The sequence below is a fragment of the Hippoglossus hippoglossus genome, chromosome 18, assembly GCF_009819705.1.
Source record: "Hippoglossus hippoglossus isolate fHipHip1 chromosome 18, fHipHip1.pri, whole genome shotgun sequence".
Taxonomy (NCBI): domain Eukaryota; kingdom Metazoa; phylum Chordata; class Actinopteri; order Pleuronectiformes; family Pleuronectidae; genus Hippoglossus; species Hippoglossus hippoglossus.
Genome location: NC_047168.1, coordinates 14,148,412 through 14,163,062, shown reverse-complemented (window position 1 = coordinate 14,163,062; position 14,651 = coordinate 14,148,412). Strand labels below are relative to the sequence as shown.

At 46.2% G+C, this 14,651-nt stretch overlaps 1 protein-coding gene across 1 annotated transcript in view; it reads left to right on the top strand.

Annotated features, from left to right (window-relative positions):
* Positions 1-14,651, top strand: part of col4a6 (collagen, type IV, alpha 6) — an 88,771-nt gene that overhangs the window by 61,968 nt on the left and 12,152 nt on the right. Inside the window, exons 8-40 of the mRNA XM_034568774.1 lie at positions 79-141; positions 354-389; positions 506-568; positions 843-878; positions 990-1,031; positions 1,319-1,408; positions 1,560-1,613; positions 1,741-1,803; positions 1,893-1,937; positions 2,084-2,137; positions 2,799-2,868; positions 2,956-3,057; positions 3,208-3,366; positions 5,064-5,153; positions 5,307-5,464; positions 5,555-5,737; positions 5,966-6,149; positions 7,775-7,819; positions 9,354-9,422; positions 9,721-9,828; positions 10,035-10,253; positions 10,340-10,498; positions 10,853-10,861; positions 12,078-12,248; positions 12,331-12,474; positions 12,560-12,682; positions 12,805-12,986; positions 13,070-13,133; positions 13,247-13,321; positions 13,713-13,820; positions 14,132-14,239; positions 14,319-14,390; positions 14,488-14,607. Of these exons, the coding sequence (XP_034424665.1) occupies positions 79-141; positions 354-389; positions 506-568; positions 843-878; positions 990-1,031; positions 1,319-1,408; positions 1,560-1,613; positions 1,741-1,803; positions 1,893-1,937; positions 2,084-2,137; positions 2,799-2,868; positions 2,956-3,057; positions 3,208-3,366; positions 5,064-5,153; positions 5,307-5,464; positions 5,555-5,737; positions 5,966-6,149; positions 7,775-7,819; positions 9,354-9,422; positions 9,721-9,828; positions 10,035-10,253; positions 10,340-10,498; positions 10,853-10,861; positions 12,078-12,248; positions 12,331-12,474; positions 12,560-12,682; positions 12,805-12,986; positions 13,070-13,133; positions 13,247-13,321; positions 13,713-13,820; positions 14,132-14,239; positions 14,319-14,390; positions 14,488-14,607 (3,268 nt within the window). The remainder of the gene's footprint in view (positions 1-78; positions 142-353; positions 390-505; positions 569-842; positions 879-989; positions 1,032-1,318; positions 1,409-1,559; positions 1,614-1,740; positions 1,804-1,892; positions 1,938-2,083; positions 2,138-2,798; positions 2,869-2,955; positions 3,058-3,207; positions 3,367-5,063; positions 5,154-5,306; positions 5,465-5,554; positions 5,738-5,965; positions 6,150-7,774; positions 7,820-9,353; positions 9,423-9,720; positions 9,829-10,034; positions 10,254-10,339; positions 10,499-10,852; positions 10,862-12,077; positions 12,249-12,330; positions 12,475-12,559; positions 12,683-12,804; positions 12,987-13,069; positions 13,134-13,246; positions 13,322-13,712; positions 13,821-14,131; positions 14,240-14,318; positions 14,391-14,487; positions 14,608-14,651) is intronic.

The following is a 14,651-nucleotide window of genomic DNA, read 5'->3' as shown; positions in this document are numbered from 1 at the left end:
GTTTATATATATATATATATACGTTGTTATGTTTGTCTACAGGCTGAACACGTGGACATGTGTGCTTTCCTCTAACAGGGGCCTCTTGGGATAAAGGGCCAGAAAGGAGAACCTCGATACTTCTCGAATGGCGGCAGCGGGGTAAGAGCTCTCACTCACTAGTGCAAATCACCGTAGTTATTTTCTACCTGGTTGGTGATGTTGATGGCTCCACGACATTTATAATGTTTAGGAAGAAGAAGGTCGCACGTGTGTCAAAGGTCAAAGGTCACGGTGACCTCATATTATTGTGGATGCAGGATATCAGGAGCAGCTGCAGGTTTATAACCATGAGTTCTTCTCTCCTCGTGCAGAGTTATCCAGGACAGCCGGGACCCGACGGTCGACCTGTAAGTCCACAGCTGTACTCACTGAAAACCATGATGTGCATGTTCTGTTTGTAAGAACGTTCAGTGGTAACGTCAGACTTCTGTTTCCTGACCTGGTTCTGGTTTATCGTCCTCAGGGAATCCGAGGTCCCGATGGTCCGTCTGGTTCACCTGGTCCTCAAGGACCTGAGGGATACTCGGTACGATCGGTTTCTCCTCCGTGTTAATATCACAACATGTTGTTCTTCATGTGATACTGGTAATAAAAGTGCAGGGACGTCACATGACCCCCGAGCAACGAGAGAGGAAACGTTTCACAGTGGAAACAGTGAAACAGCCTTTGTGATTGTTTTTTATTTCAAGTCCCTATAATTAATAAATGATTCATTTGAACATTTGTGAATATTTTTTCTGATTTTGTGACTTTGACTTTATCTCAAACTAACTAAGTCCGATTCTGTCGTCTGTCTTTAGGGTCCTCCCGGCCCCCCCGGCCCCCCAGGGCTGATGGTGAGTAAAACAAACAGACTCTAATATAAGTATAATATGATCTACTGTGAACAGGGTTGTGTGATAGTGTCGCTTTGTGTTTAACGTCGTGTGGAACCTTGTTGTTTTCAGGGGAGTCGCAGTGACGGATATCAAGGAGAGAAGGGAGACAAGGTACAAACTGACGAGCTTCTCCATCCTCCTCTTCATCTCTCCCTCCTCCTCCTCCTCTTCATCTCTCCCTCCTCCTCCTCTTCATCTCTCCCTCCTCCTCCTCCTCTTCATCTCTCCCTCCTCCTCCTCTTCATCTCTCCTTCCTCCTCCTCTTCATCTCTTCATCTCTCCCTCCTCCTCCTCCTCTTCATCTCTTCATCTCTCCCTCCTCCTCCTGCTTCCTCCCTCTCCCTCTCCATCTCCCTCCTGATTGGCTAACGGTGTGTTGTGTGTATCTCGGACTTCAGGGCGACTCAGGTCTCCCCGGACCCAGCGGCACCCCCGGCGACGGGTCACTGAGAAGTGAACAAACTCTCACTATCTACAAAGGAGATAAGGTACGTCCATTGTTTTCCTCTTTTTTTTTAGAGTCGCAAAAGGTAAGTTTTGATCTAAAGAACTTTATAAAACCACGGACGGATCATTGAACACTCGTGATGTGGCCGATAATTTAACTTCATCTCCGTTGTGTCTGTGTCTCTGTCACAGGGGGAACCAGGATTCAAGGGCATCCAAGGATTAGCTGGAAACCCTGGTCAACCTGTGAGAACAAAACTAATAATTCAAAGGGTCATTTCTGCACGAGCAATTAGAAATACTTGAGAGTTTTAAGGAGAGAAAATCAAAGCTTAACACAGTATTAAATTTGTTCTGTCTCATTTGAACGCAGGGGCCGTTCAGTTATCGAGGTGAAGTCGGAGAGAAGGGCATTCCTGGATACCCCGGGGCGAGAGTAAGGGCTGACTGCACTCTGATCGTTTCATTCTTACGAGTAGAAGAAGAAAAAAGTGTGAAAACGAGATGTCGTGTGTTTTTTTCCAGGGCGCTCCAGGTTTCAACGGCCCCCCCGGCGCTCTCGGACAACAGGTATAATGTGATGAAAGTAGTAAAGTACTCAGTTACTTTCCTCCTCTGATGTCCAGATACAGAAAATACTCAATGAATAAGGGATGACATGATGCAAAAAGCTGCAGTAAATTCAAACTGACGGGGGGGTTTTTTCTGCGACACAGGGATATGGCGGTAACCCAGGTTTCCCCGGGCAACCAGGATACATCGGACCCAAGGTAAATTGTGTGTTTGTGTTGTGGAGCAGCTTGTGTCGTCGTTGTGGAGCAGCGACAGACAAACACAGTGGCACCTGATCCAAATGGGACAACAAGAGATCGAGCAGAACCTTTCACTTTATATTGACCTATTAAAGAATATTAAACTTTGACCTGTTATCTTATGAATCTGTTGCGGATCAAAATGTAAATACATCAAAATAAGGAAAAAAGCTTATATAAATAATACAGTTATCCATAATTGTCGGTTAAGCTCAGGTACAAATTTAAAAACCTTCTTCCAGGTAAAGCCAGTTAATGCGTCTTCGTGCAGTACCAGTGTTTCACCAGCAGATGGTGTCCTCAGGGAGGCAAATGAAGAAAATGCCACTGTTACAATATCCATATATTTTAAATAGATAATGACTGGTATTTATTTGTTTGGTGCAAATTTGAAACAGATTTATTCATTGCTGGTATGAAATGGTTTTATTTCTTTAACAGCTTCCTCTGTTTCCTGCCTGTGTGCTGAGCTGTGGTTATAGACTTGCTTCAGTCTAGATAAGAATCTGAGTTGTTTCCCACAGTTTTCTATCATCAACTTTGATTCCTTCAGCTTGGTCTAAGACATCTCTTCTGCTCTTCTTCCTCGTCTGTGACGCTTTGAATCTGCGTCGCTCAGGGAGACCTGGGAGACCCCGGACCACCAGGACCCTCCGTCTACGTGAATGGGCCGAGCAACTATGTTCAAGGTTACATCTTCATTTGTATTAATGCCCTGATGATTTTAATATGTGTGTGCGTTCTGCCCTAACCATCTGGTCTGTGATTGGCTGCAGGACTACCAGGTGACCCAGGACTTAACGGCCTGCCTGGCGCCCCCGGTGACGGGGGATCTCCTGGGTATCCAGGACCACCAGGGCCACCAGGATCCGTGCTGGGCAAGTTACCTCTTTAATTACACACATCACACTTTTAAAAGTAACTACATCACTTTACGGCTGAAAAAGTCAGATGAATCAATGTGTGTGTGTGAATTCTGACGTTAATATATTCGTCCAAAACGTCTGTCAATCATCCTCTCTGCACAGACCCCACAGGTCGTGGTGGCACCCCAGGATTCCCCGGCATCCCGGGCCCCAAGGGAGAGAAGGGTAACGGCGGTCTACCAAGCTACGGCCAGGAAGGACGCCCAGGCTCCTCCGGTTTGCCCGGAGCCCAGGGCCCCCGCGGACCTCCAGGCCCCACGAGTACGTTCACACAGAAACGACTAACGAAAGATCTCTGGTCCCTCACAGGCGGTCGCCATAGAGACCGACACAGCTCCTGGGTTACAGCAGATAAATGTTGTTTAAGTTATCGTGACACTGTTGATTTACATGTGTAACAGTTGATTTATTTTCCTGTGAAAACCTTTGCCGAGCAGTTTTAAAAGATGAAATGATGGTGACGCAGCGTCACTCTGAGCTGCAGCTGCATTAAACACTTCCAAGTGGGAAGATGGAGTTTTTTTTACATTTTTACTCATCGGTAAGTCAAAGCTAGAACGAGACTTTAAAGCATCATGGCTGATTGACTTTACTGTCCTCCAAGGCTCGACAGGCGATCGCTGTATCATCTACCCCAAAGGTCAGTCAAACACAGGTATCCTACAGGCAGCCATATTGCTCTGAGCGCCATGACAGCATACAGCCTGCCGACGCGAAAGCCCAGAACAACTTTCCGCCTCGTGCTTTTACTTTCCGCGCTGTACTGTGTGCAGGGTGCGGTGGTAAGTCGAGCTGAGGCCCGGCGCCGCCTCCTTGTGGCTTCAGACTTGGATGGGAGAGAGTCTCTGAACTCCAAGCTGCTTCTCGCTGTCCGGAACATTCACTCATTTTACATGGACGTTAATGCTTGGCAGTGTTTGCTACAGGGAAATCTTTTTTTTATGTTTTTATTTCAATTTTAGTTTGGCACCAACACAGGAAACGAAAGGACGAGAAAGAATCAGGACACAAACTGAAAGAAAGTTAAAGTAACAATAACAATAATAACAATGATACGCTTTCTTTCAGTTTAATAATCATTTTTAAAAATATGTGTTTTTACGATGACTTGATCCAAAGTCCACGTTACAGACGCAGTTTGAAAGTTCGGAACCTTTGTTGAGGACCGAAACTGCCAAAATACAAAAAAACTAAAAATACAGAAATCAATAATTAAATACATCAAGGAATTGACAATATATACATGTTGTGGATTAAATAGGATATTTATTTATTTCTGTAAAAAAATTGTATTTATTTCATATATTTCTACATTAATTCATTAATTTATTTTTGTACATTTAACTATTTCTCTATTCATGAATATTTCAGTTTTGGTCTCGTTTGTTTATTTATTACAAGTAGACCCCACGACAGACTGTGAATGAGCCGGCTCGTTCACAGGATGATCAAAGTGTTTGGTTTTGTCTCGTTTGTTCGTGTCGGTGCCAAACAGCCACTCGCTCTGCATGCTGCTCCTGGCGAGTAGCTCTTCGTCATTATAGTCGATGTAAAATCACTGAATTTCAAGCTGAATACGAAGCTGTTTTATTTTTTTATTTGTTTTACTGTGACACAAACAACTTCATGCTTTTATTTTGGATTGTGAGTAAGCGTCTGTCATCTTGCAGCAGCAGCAGCATCTCAGATCTTCTGTCAGATCTGATGAGCCCACAGAGCAAACTAACCCCCGATTTCACACTGTGACAACAAGCTGTGCTCGTGCAAATGTTTATGTGAGAGGAGATAACAGCTCTGAGTCCAGAGACGCTGTATCATCTGTCAGTGGGACTCAGCTTCTGATCAAAGTGTGAAATCTAAAGAAAAGCACAGAATTCATGCATCGTTTCAGGACATTTTGTGACGACTTGAACGTGTTTGAACTTCAGCTGATCTAACGTGTGTGTGTGCGTTTGCAGGTTCAGCAAAAGGTACCGGATACGCTGGACAGCCCGGGCTGCCCGGCTCCCGAGGACAACCTGGTGGCACCGGTTACAATGGCTTAAGAGGTACACACACACACACACACACACACACACACTACTTCCTGTTTACACCTGCACGCACATGACCGTTTCATTTCGTTTTGTGCAAAATGCTTCTACTGACGCTCTTTTCTACTTTCTGTTTTCCCTGTTGTCCTGTTGTCCTCCGTCCTCCAGGAGATCCTGGCGACTGTAATTGTAGAGGAGGAGGCACTACAGGGTTACCAGGGTTACGCGGCCCCCCCGGAGTCAATGGCGGCCCCGGCTTCGGAGGACGAAAGGGAGATTCTGGTGACCCCGGCTCACCTGGCTTTGGTGGCGGTCAGGGACCTCCTGTGAGTAATATATTTTGACCCCGAATTATTTGAGTTTGTCGTTGTATCGAACACTGAAGTTGTCAATCTGCCATGTCCGTCCTCGTCCAGGGTCGACAAGGTGGACCAGGTTTCTTTGGCCGTAAGGGAGAGAAGGGGGCGTCTTATTACCGCGGCCCAGATTTTGGAGTGAAGGGAGAACTCGGAACTCCAGGGCCCAGAGGACCCAACGGTGAAACTGGAAAACCTGGCAGAGACGGACTACCTGGCTTCCCAGGAGGCCCCGGGCCTCCGGTAAGTACTGAGATACTGAGTGTTCGTGAATTACCTGCAGGTTTGAGCACAAATGGGTTTTAATACAACCTTTCCTCTCCTTTCCTCGCCTTGTCTTTCCTTTCCTTCTCTGTTCCATTCCTTTTCATTATTTCCTCAACCAATCTTCCTTTACTGTACTTTCCTTTCCTAACTTTTCCTCTCCCCTTTCCTTTTCTTTCCTCTCTTGCTCTCCTCTCCTCTCCCCAGGGTGACGGCGGCTACGGCACAGTTGGAGAGAAAGGTTTCCCAGGATACCCGGGGGCTAAGGGTCGTCCCGGAGGCCCTGGCTATCCCGGTAGCGGCAGCGGCGGAGCGCCAGGCACTCGCGGAGCTGATGGAGATCCCGGAATACCTGGGTCACCAGGGTCAACTGGTGCACCTGGACCGCCAGGTAAGTGATGACGGGGAAGAATGACGGAAGCGGAAGAAAGGACAGGAAGTGCTGGGCGGTGGCGTGTTGAGAGAGCGTGACAAAGAAAGTGTGCGTGTGTGTGTCTCATGCCATATTCCTCCCACAGGACTGAAACCCTGATCAAACATCTGTCTCATCCCGTTACCGTCCATCCTCCATAAACTGTTGTCACCATAGCAACCTCATCTTAACACCATAAACCAATAGGAGACGTTTTTAGCGGACAAGCACTTCCTGGTGCAGCGGCCCGGCTCCCCGGGACCTGAAGGGACAACGTTAGACTTTCTGTGCAGAAGCAGCTTCATGCCTCGGCTGCAGCAGTACTGTTACTTAACTACACGATTAATGGTCTCCATTAATGTGCTTGTGCACCTCTTCTGCAGCCAATAATCTATGATCCATAAACTGCTTCATTAGTCGACTGATTGATGCACATTGTTGAGATTTTAATGCTGATTGCACAACAGCCACTGTGCTTCTTTAGTCTCAGAGAGGAGACTTGTTCAACTAATCCAAGTTGAGTTTGGTCTTTAGAGGAAGGAGATGGTGTTTAGGTCTGAACGAGTCGCAAAGGAAAAACTGTACCTACTGTTTATTTACTTATTTATTAGTGACAGATACAACACATTTGATGGACTGGTTACAAATACTATTACAAGATGGTAAAGTCTGAATATTACAAAGTAAAGTCGTAATTTGAATCTGATAATAAAGTTGTAATAGGAAGAAAGAACCACACAGACGTCTTCCCTGTTCTGTTGGTTATTTTTTAACGATATTTGTTTTTTTCATCAATCTGGCCCTAATGCTATTTCCTGTTTAAAAAAAATATTAAAAAAGCAGATTAACCTGATATTATATACATTTCAGCTAATTTAAAATGCCTGACGAAAAAAAATACATCTGGCAACATCTGGATCAACCTATAAAGAGACACAGTTACCGCAGCCCTCAGAGTGTTAAGTCTCCACAATATATCATGAGATAAATCATTGTTATAATAAAACGGATTAAATCCAGTTCACTCTGTTGACACCAGCCTCCTCCTGGTTCAGTTCCTTCTCTCTGAGACTAAACGACACAAAGTCTTCCGCAGCAGCAGCTCGGTGTGAATGTGTGCTCTCGTATCGTGATGCTAATGCTAAACGACTGATTTTGTTTTATTTGCTTTTAATACGAAGGTTATTGTCGCTCGCAGGAGATGAGAGAGAAAGGGGGGGGGGGGCGGACCCACAAACAGTCTGATGAACTGTCGTGACGTCGCTCAGAAACCCCCCCCCCCCCCACGCTCCTTCTCTCCCTCCCTCCTGTCGAGGGGAATAATCTGGTTTTAAGCTCTTTTACATTTGAAGCATTTTAATATTCCTCTTTTGCCTTAACTGAATGAGCCTTTAATTAATTGAATGGAAGTGATTGCTGATTTGCTGATACCTGTTTGATGATAAACAATTTAATTGCTTTATTGGCGCATGCATGCAAGATGCTTTGTATGCCGCCATCTTCTCTCTCTCTCTCTCTCTCTCTCTCTCTCTCTGTCTCTCTCTCCCTCTCTCTCTCTGTTCATCCACCTCTCTGACCTCCCCTGTGCATGTGTATCTGTCCAGGTGAAAACAGCTGTGGAGGGGTTAATGACGTCGGAGAGGGAACGGGTGGGTAACTAACTTTTTCATCCACCGGTCAGAGTGACGAGCCCGAGTCCCGGGCCTCAGGTTCAGGCAGCGCAGCCTCTGGTGGATTCATAAAGGGCGTTGATAGAAATCCAGCTCGTCGCTTAGCGGAGAAACGGTGGAGGAGGAAATTCAGACTCAGCTCAGGGGAGAAATGGTCAAAGTGTCTGAAAACGTGTTCACAATGAACTCGACCTTCCATTTCATTAATATAAGATCCACATATCAGGAGAGAAAAGTGAGGAGATCGTTCAAATTTGAGTGAATAGTCAGATCCCAAGTTTGTGAGGCGTCCAAGCAGCTGGTCAACGATCTTCCAGGTGTGTTTTCATTGTGAACACTAGGGGGAGTTTTACTCAAGAAAGGCAGTAGCTCAGTTTAGCAGATCATCGTTTATAAAGAATATTCTTATTAAGGTTAAGAATAATCATATCTGTTTAATATCATTAAATCATGTTACTATCATCAGTAAACCCATGAAACTGCAGTAGCTCATGAGGACTCGATCACAGCAAAGGACTTCTGGGAGATGTAGTCTGTTACACCCTGGCTCGCTGTCAATCATTTGTTCATGGCGGCGCCGATGGAAGCGTCTCGCTCCCTGCGTCTCAGGGTCTCCATCCGGCCGCCGCCAGTGGATGATTGACAGTTTGAGACCAGTTCATGCTCAAATCACCTCTTGCACTTCCTCCAATCAAAGCTGCTGAAACCTGGCGCATGATTCCAAGCCCCGCCTCTGCTCAACGCTTTTAACCACCAGTGAGGGAGGGAGGGGAAATACCCCCCCCCCCCCCCAACCCCACCCTCTGAATTATACTTAACTTTCTAATGTTTTAGCGTTTCCATCATCAGCTAATATTTTTGAACTGCCCCTTAATACGACAATGCATTTGCAACTAACGCCATTCACACAACAGTTGTCATGACGCCGAGTAAAAGAGTCGACGCAGTGATGGCGTGAATGGAGGCGACAGACAATCAACAACGCAAAAGACATTCAGCAAAGAATTAACTGTTGAATAGATGTACCAGGGGCCTGGTTTGATAATATAATATAATTATCAGATACTATATACAGTTTATCATACAGTTGTTCTAGGTTATAGTAGTTTGTCTTTCTTAGATCTAGCATTAATGTTTTTATTTTTGTTTCCTGACCTAAATAATATTTTTAAACACCTACGTGGACTTTTATGGAGAGAAAATAGACTCAAAATGTTCACCAACGTTTATGACATGAATTACAAATGTGTAAAGTGATTTGTGCCTAAGTTTGCTCACTTATTTGTTTTGTTTATTTACCTTTGTGACCATTTTGAGTCGATTTTCTCTCCATATTAACGTCCAACCCGCCTGTGTTGTAAATCTCATACATGAGGGTTTTATACAATATTACTTAGGCCAGGTTTAAAACTGTTTTAGTCGTTAAAGTTGCAGTTGTGTGTTCAACTGTTCCCTGTATATGTGTATTTAAGTGCCTATGTGTGATTGCTAACCTGTGTGTGACTGCTACCAGGCCAATCGCGGAGCTGCGACACAGCTGATGCGGGAGACCCCGGTTTACCCGGTTTACCCGGACGACCAGGTAAAGTTCAACAGAGGTGTTATGGCTCTTCGGATGTAATTTTGTTAAAATGAATCAGACAAATATAAAATTGGGAGTTTACATTTCTGTAAAATATGGGATATTATGAGAATGTTTGTGTTCTATGCAATTCCCGATCTATGACTTTCGATTAAAACACACGACCTCCTGTGCACCAGAAGATTTTTAGATAAATAATCTGCAATTAATTAACAAATGTTAACGAACTCAATTCAAAGGCAGAATAAAAAATGGCAATACAGCAAAATGAATGAGTACGACTGTCCGCTCCCGTCAGGCCCGAAAGGTCGACCAGGTTCCTCAAACCAACCAGGACGTCCCGGGTTTGACGGATCCAAAGGAGACAGAGGAGAACCCGGTACTGGAGGTCAACCTGGATCACCAGGTGAATTCATGTTAAATAAATGTTTCCTAAAGATGGTTTCTGTCATTTAGTTTAAATAAAAGTGTTCATGTTCCTGATAAGTTTGGGTGGGAGGAAGTGGAGACGCATCGACCATATTTATTGACAGTTTATGGTTAAATGAAATGATTCCTTCCAGTGCTTAGTCTCCCTCAACGTCTTCTCCTCCGTTCCTTCCCTTCCTGCAGGTTTCCCTGGACCCAGAGGTGATTCTGGAGGTCCAGGTAACCCAGGACAAGGTTTTGACGGAGGCCGGGGGAAGGATGGCCTTCCTGGGCGTCCAGGAGCCAAGGGCCAGCCTGGAGAGGTACTGGGAGCCACGCCTGGTGTTCCGGGGCGTGACGGTTCACCGGGACTTCCTGGAGACAAGGGTCAACCTGGGACGCCAGCAGGACCTGGATCACCCGGTGGGTCTGAGACGGAGACGCTCACACTGTCCAAAGTGATCAGCTGAATCAGCACCTCTGTAAAACTCTTCTTCTTCCTCTGGCAGGTTTTGACGGACGCTCAGGCGTTCCTGGACTAAAGGGAGAGCGCGGCGTTGACGGTCTTCCTGGTTTTCCCGGCTCCCCTGGACCTCCAGGTGAGCCGAGAGGTGGCATCCCCGGTCAACCGGGACTTCCTGGCAGCAAGGGACTGGGCGGATCACCAGGTGAGGGAGGAGATTCGGCAACCGGCAGATTTATTCGAATTTTAGAAAGTTTAGTCTCCCATGTTCCACATTTAAAAGATCGTGTGTTAGTCTTTGTATTTGTAGCTTTATTTAAACTAGAAGAAGAAAAATGACGATTTAGTTCTGATGTCTTTCACCTCATCCCTCCACTTTTACCAGTGTTGGTTCATCCCGGTCTTTTTCTCTGTGTATTTCTCTCCTCCTCCTCTTTTATATTCCTCCTTGTCCTATGTTTCCTCCTCCTTTCTTTCCACACACCATCATCATCCTCATCTCCGTCCATCCTCTCATCCCTCCATCCTTTTGTTCTTGGTGTTGGGTCACTCGTTATAGGCTGCCAAGGTGAGACACTCTCCCCCATCCATCCATCCATCCATCCATCATCCCTCCATTCTTTTCTTTACTCCCTTTGCTTCCATCCCTCCATCCTCCTGCTGTTCATGCATAAGACCAAACGCTCTAACTGCTCCCTCCCTCTAAGTGTCTGCCTCCTCTCGTTTTCTCGTGCAGCGAAACAAATGTCCATCTCCAAAACTCAATCACTCTCAGAGTCAGTGTCGGGGTGTGAAACAGGATTAAATGACCCACTATGAACAAAAGATCAGAGAAATGACCTCATCACACCCCAAAGCAAAGACTCGCTCAGTTGTTTGTCAAAGTGTCAAAGTGTCGACTGAAGATGGACATTTTAGTTGTGAGATGTTCAGAAACAAAACATTTCCCCCGAGAACCGTGACTACCAGTGTTTGGGTTTTTCTTGTTGTTGTGTTTTTTGCAGCCAGAACTAACCCCTGTAATTCAATTAGACATTTGCATCTAATCTGTGCCAGGTGTGTTTGCTGTTGTGTTAATTGCAGTAGGTTTGTGCAACGACCAAAACGCTGTTTAACATCTAGAGGCTTATCCTACACTCTTAAAAAGGCTTTTTCTTAAATTTTCAGCACATCCCTGCATGTTCCCACAGAGGAGCGACATGCTGCAGAAATGATGTGAACAGATGTGTTGAAAATGGCCGTCCTTTTTAAGAATGTAAACCAGTAGCGGCTAGCGAGCTGTCCTGCAGGACGAACAAACCCCAGGGGGTTCAACCTCACTAATTCAGTCTGGAATTGCACTTGAGTTTCTTTAATATTTGAATGAGACTAAACACGATTACAGCTTCGAAGTTTAAAAGGTTAAAAGTTTAAAATCCTGACATGTTTAAGTTCAGTGACGTCGACAATCTAAGTGCAATTGCAGCCTAACCAAGGTCATAAATAATGCAATGGGACATGTATGCTTACATTGGTGTGTGTGTGTGTGTGTGTGTGTGTGTGTGTGTGTGTGTGTGTGTGTGTGTGTGTGTGTGTGTGTGTGTGTGTGTGTGTGTGTGTGTGTGTGTGTGTGTGGAAATTAATTGTAAAATTGCTTACTTTAATATTTATCAACAAACGTATGAGGTAAGTTATGTCATTATTAAAAAAAAACGAGGTAAGTTTATTTTATATTATGATTATGATTTTTTCTTTGGCTGTCTCACCATCTATCATTCGTTCATTCATCGTCCACCCATCCACAGGTTACCCCGGGCGCAAGGGAGACATAGGAGACCCAGGATTCCCAGGGCCTGCTGGCATGAAGGGAACCCCAGGACAGCCTGGCACCCCTGGTTCTCCAGGGTCCAGGGGAACCCCAGGACCTCCAGGACCAGGAACTAGAGATGGAATTCCAGGAATCCCAGGAAGGAAGGGTACGCTGGTGCTCTCCACCTCTTTAAATGATAACGTGTGACTAACAGCCTTCTCATTTGGATTATTTGTGCCTTTCCGCAGGTGAGAGAGGTTTCCCAGGGCTGATGGGTTTCCCTGGACTACCAGGGCGCCCTGGTAGTCCAGGCTTCCCAGGAGGCAAAGGACTGCCCGGAGGGCCTGGAAGAGATGGACTTCCTGGTGGACCTGGATACCACGGACAGAAAGGTAACATTTTATGGAACAAGATCGAGTGTGATGACACCAGTCGAGTAAAGTCACACTTCACACAGGTTTGTTTTTGCTTCTACAGGTGAGCGGGGATACACCGGCCGCTCAGGCTTGCCCGGCATACCCAGTCGGTTAGGTTATGTGGAGAAAGGAGACCCCGGAAACCCTGGAAGCAGCGCACTTCATGGCTTCCCCGGACCCAGAGGTAACACTGCTTCCTGTTGCTGCATCATACTTCGACAGCTGTATATGTCAAACACAATGTTGCCTTCAACGAGAAAATATAATTGCACCTGTAACCGCCCACCACTCTGAATCTGGCTTCAGGTGACAAAGGTCTGCCAGGTCTGCCTGGTCGTCAGGGTCTGCCTGGACTTCCTGGTTATGCGGAGCAGAGTAAAGGACAGCCGGGTGAGCCTGGCTACCCCGGACGCGCTGGAGGTCCAGGATACCCTGGACCGAAGGGAGAGGCTGGAATCATGGGATTCCCCGGCATGTCCGGAGCAAGGGTAGGAAAACACACACACTTGTTAAAAAATCCTCATTTGCAAGTTTCAGCCAGTCAGCTTCAACTTCTGACGGCTTCTTCCAGGGTGATGATGGTGGAACTGGTTTCCCTGGTAACCCCGGAGAACCTGGTCGACCTGGTGCCAAGGGTAAATATCAGTTATCATCAAAAACAATCAAATGTATACATTCAGCCTCACACCTCTTTGTGAATAGATGACCACTGTGCAAACATTCATCCATAGCATACTTTTCCCCTCAGGTATACCCGGGGAAACTTATGGTTATCCTGGAGGTCCAGGTTCTAAAGGTCAGCCAGGAGATTCAGGCTTCCCAGGTAAGACTCACATTCCCCAGGGAACTGGTTGAACTGATCAGATCTTGGTGCTCAAAGGTGAAAGTTCACCGGCATCCAGGGAATCTCTTCGAATCTGGTACAAAGCATCACTTAGACACATCACTTAGTGGTCAAAGGTCACATGGAACTTATATAATTGAATATAATGTGTCAGGAACACCTGGAGGGAGTGAAGGTGTACTGGCCAGGTGGAGGTTTACAACCACAGTGTGCTGGTTCATGTTCCTGCTGATAATGACGAGAATAACTCATCTCAATGCTTCTGCTTTTTGTCTTCACATTAATGCATTTTGTCAAAGAGGGAATCCCAGAACTATTGGATGTAAAACAACGGGATCTGTTACCCATCAGACTGAATATCTCTTTTCAGGTGGTCGTGCTAACGACGGCGCTCCCGGTGACAACGGCTTTCCAGGAAGTCCAGGTTACTCTGGAGCAAAGGGAGCTCCTGGTGAAGGAGGACGGCCTGGAATAACGGGTGAGAGACACCGGCCGACACAACGACAAACAAATTAATTTCACAAGTGATCACATCAGAATGAACCAGCTGGCTAATCAGAGCAGACTGGGCTTCATCAGGAGGAGGGCCTTAAAGAGACAGGAGCTAAAACCATGTCTTTGAGACAGAGGCTGAAAAGAGGAGCTGCAGCGAAGGACAGTCTGAGCACAGTGATGTTTTCTTAACATTAGAGCATGTGAACCTTTTAGAGTCATAACACTAACTAAATTATCAGCCCGGCTATAAGCAGAATATGTCTCCTTAACATTTTTATCTCATCCCCTCCACAGGCTCCCCTGGTTTCCCCGGACCAAAGGGTCAGTCCTTCTACCCAGGACGAAGAGGACAAGACGGGGGCCCTGGTCTGCCGGGAAGTCCTGGAGGACCTGGAGCCAAAGGTGAAAGAGAACCACTGATGCTCTCTGTCTTTGTCATAACGCAGAAAGCAAACCCACTCACTGTTTTGTATTTTTACAGGTTTGTCTGGATCCCCTGGTTTGGATGGACTTAACGGCCTCGGAGGACCTAAAGGCCTCCCTGGAACTCCGGGTAAGGACATCTTTACACACCTGTTCGTCTGTCGGCTGCAGTTCACAGACGTTGAAGATGAATCGCTGTTGAACATTTGGTTTGTGTTTGGGTCCAGGTGGAAACGCAGGAGGTATTCCAGGTACCCCGGGTATTCCAGGGCTGAAGGGAGAGAGGGGCGTCTCCTACCCGGGAGCTCCCGGCTATCCTGGAGGGAAGGGAGAGAGAGGAGACCCAGGTAAGACAGTCTTAGAGTCAGCTGATTGGTTTGGAATCAAACAA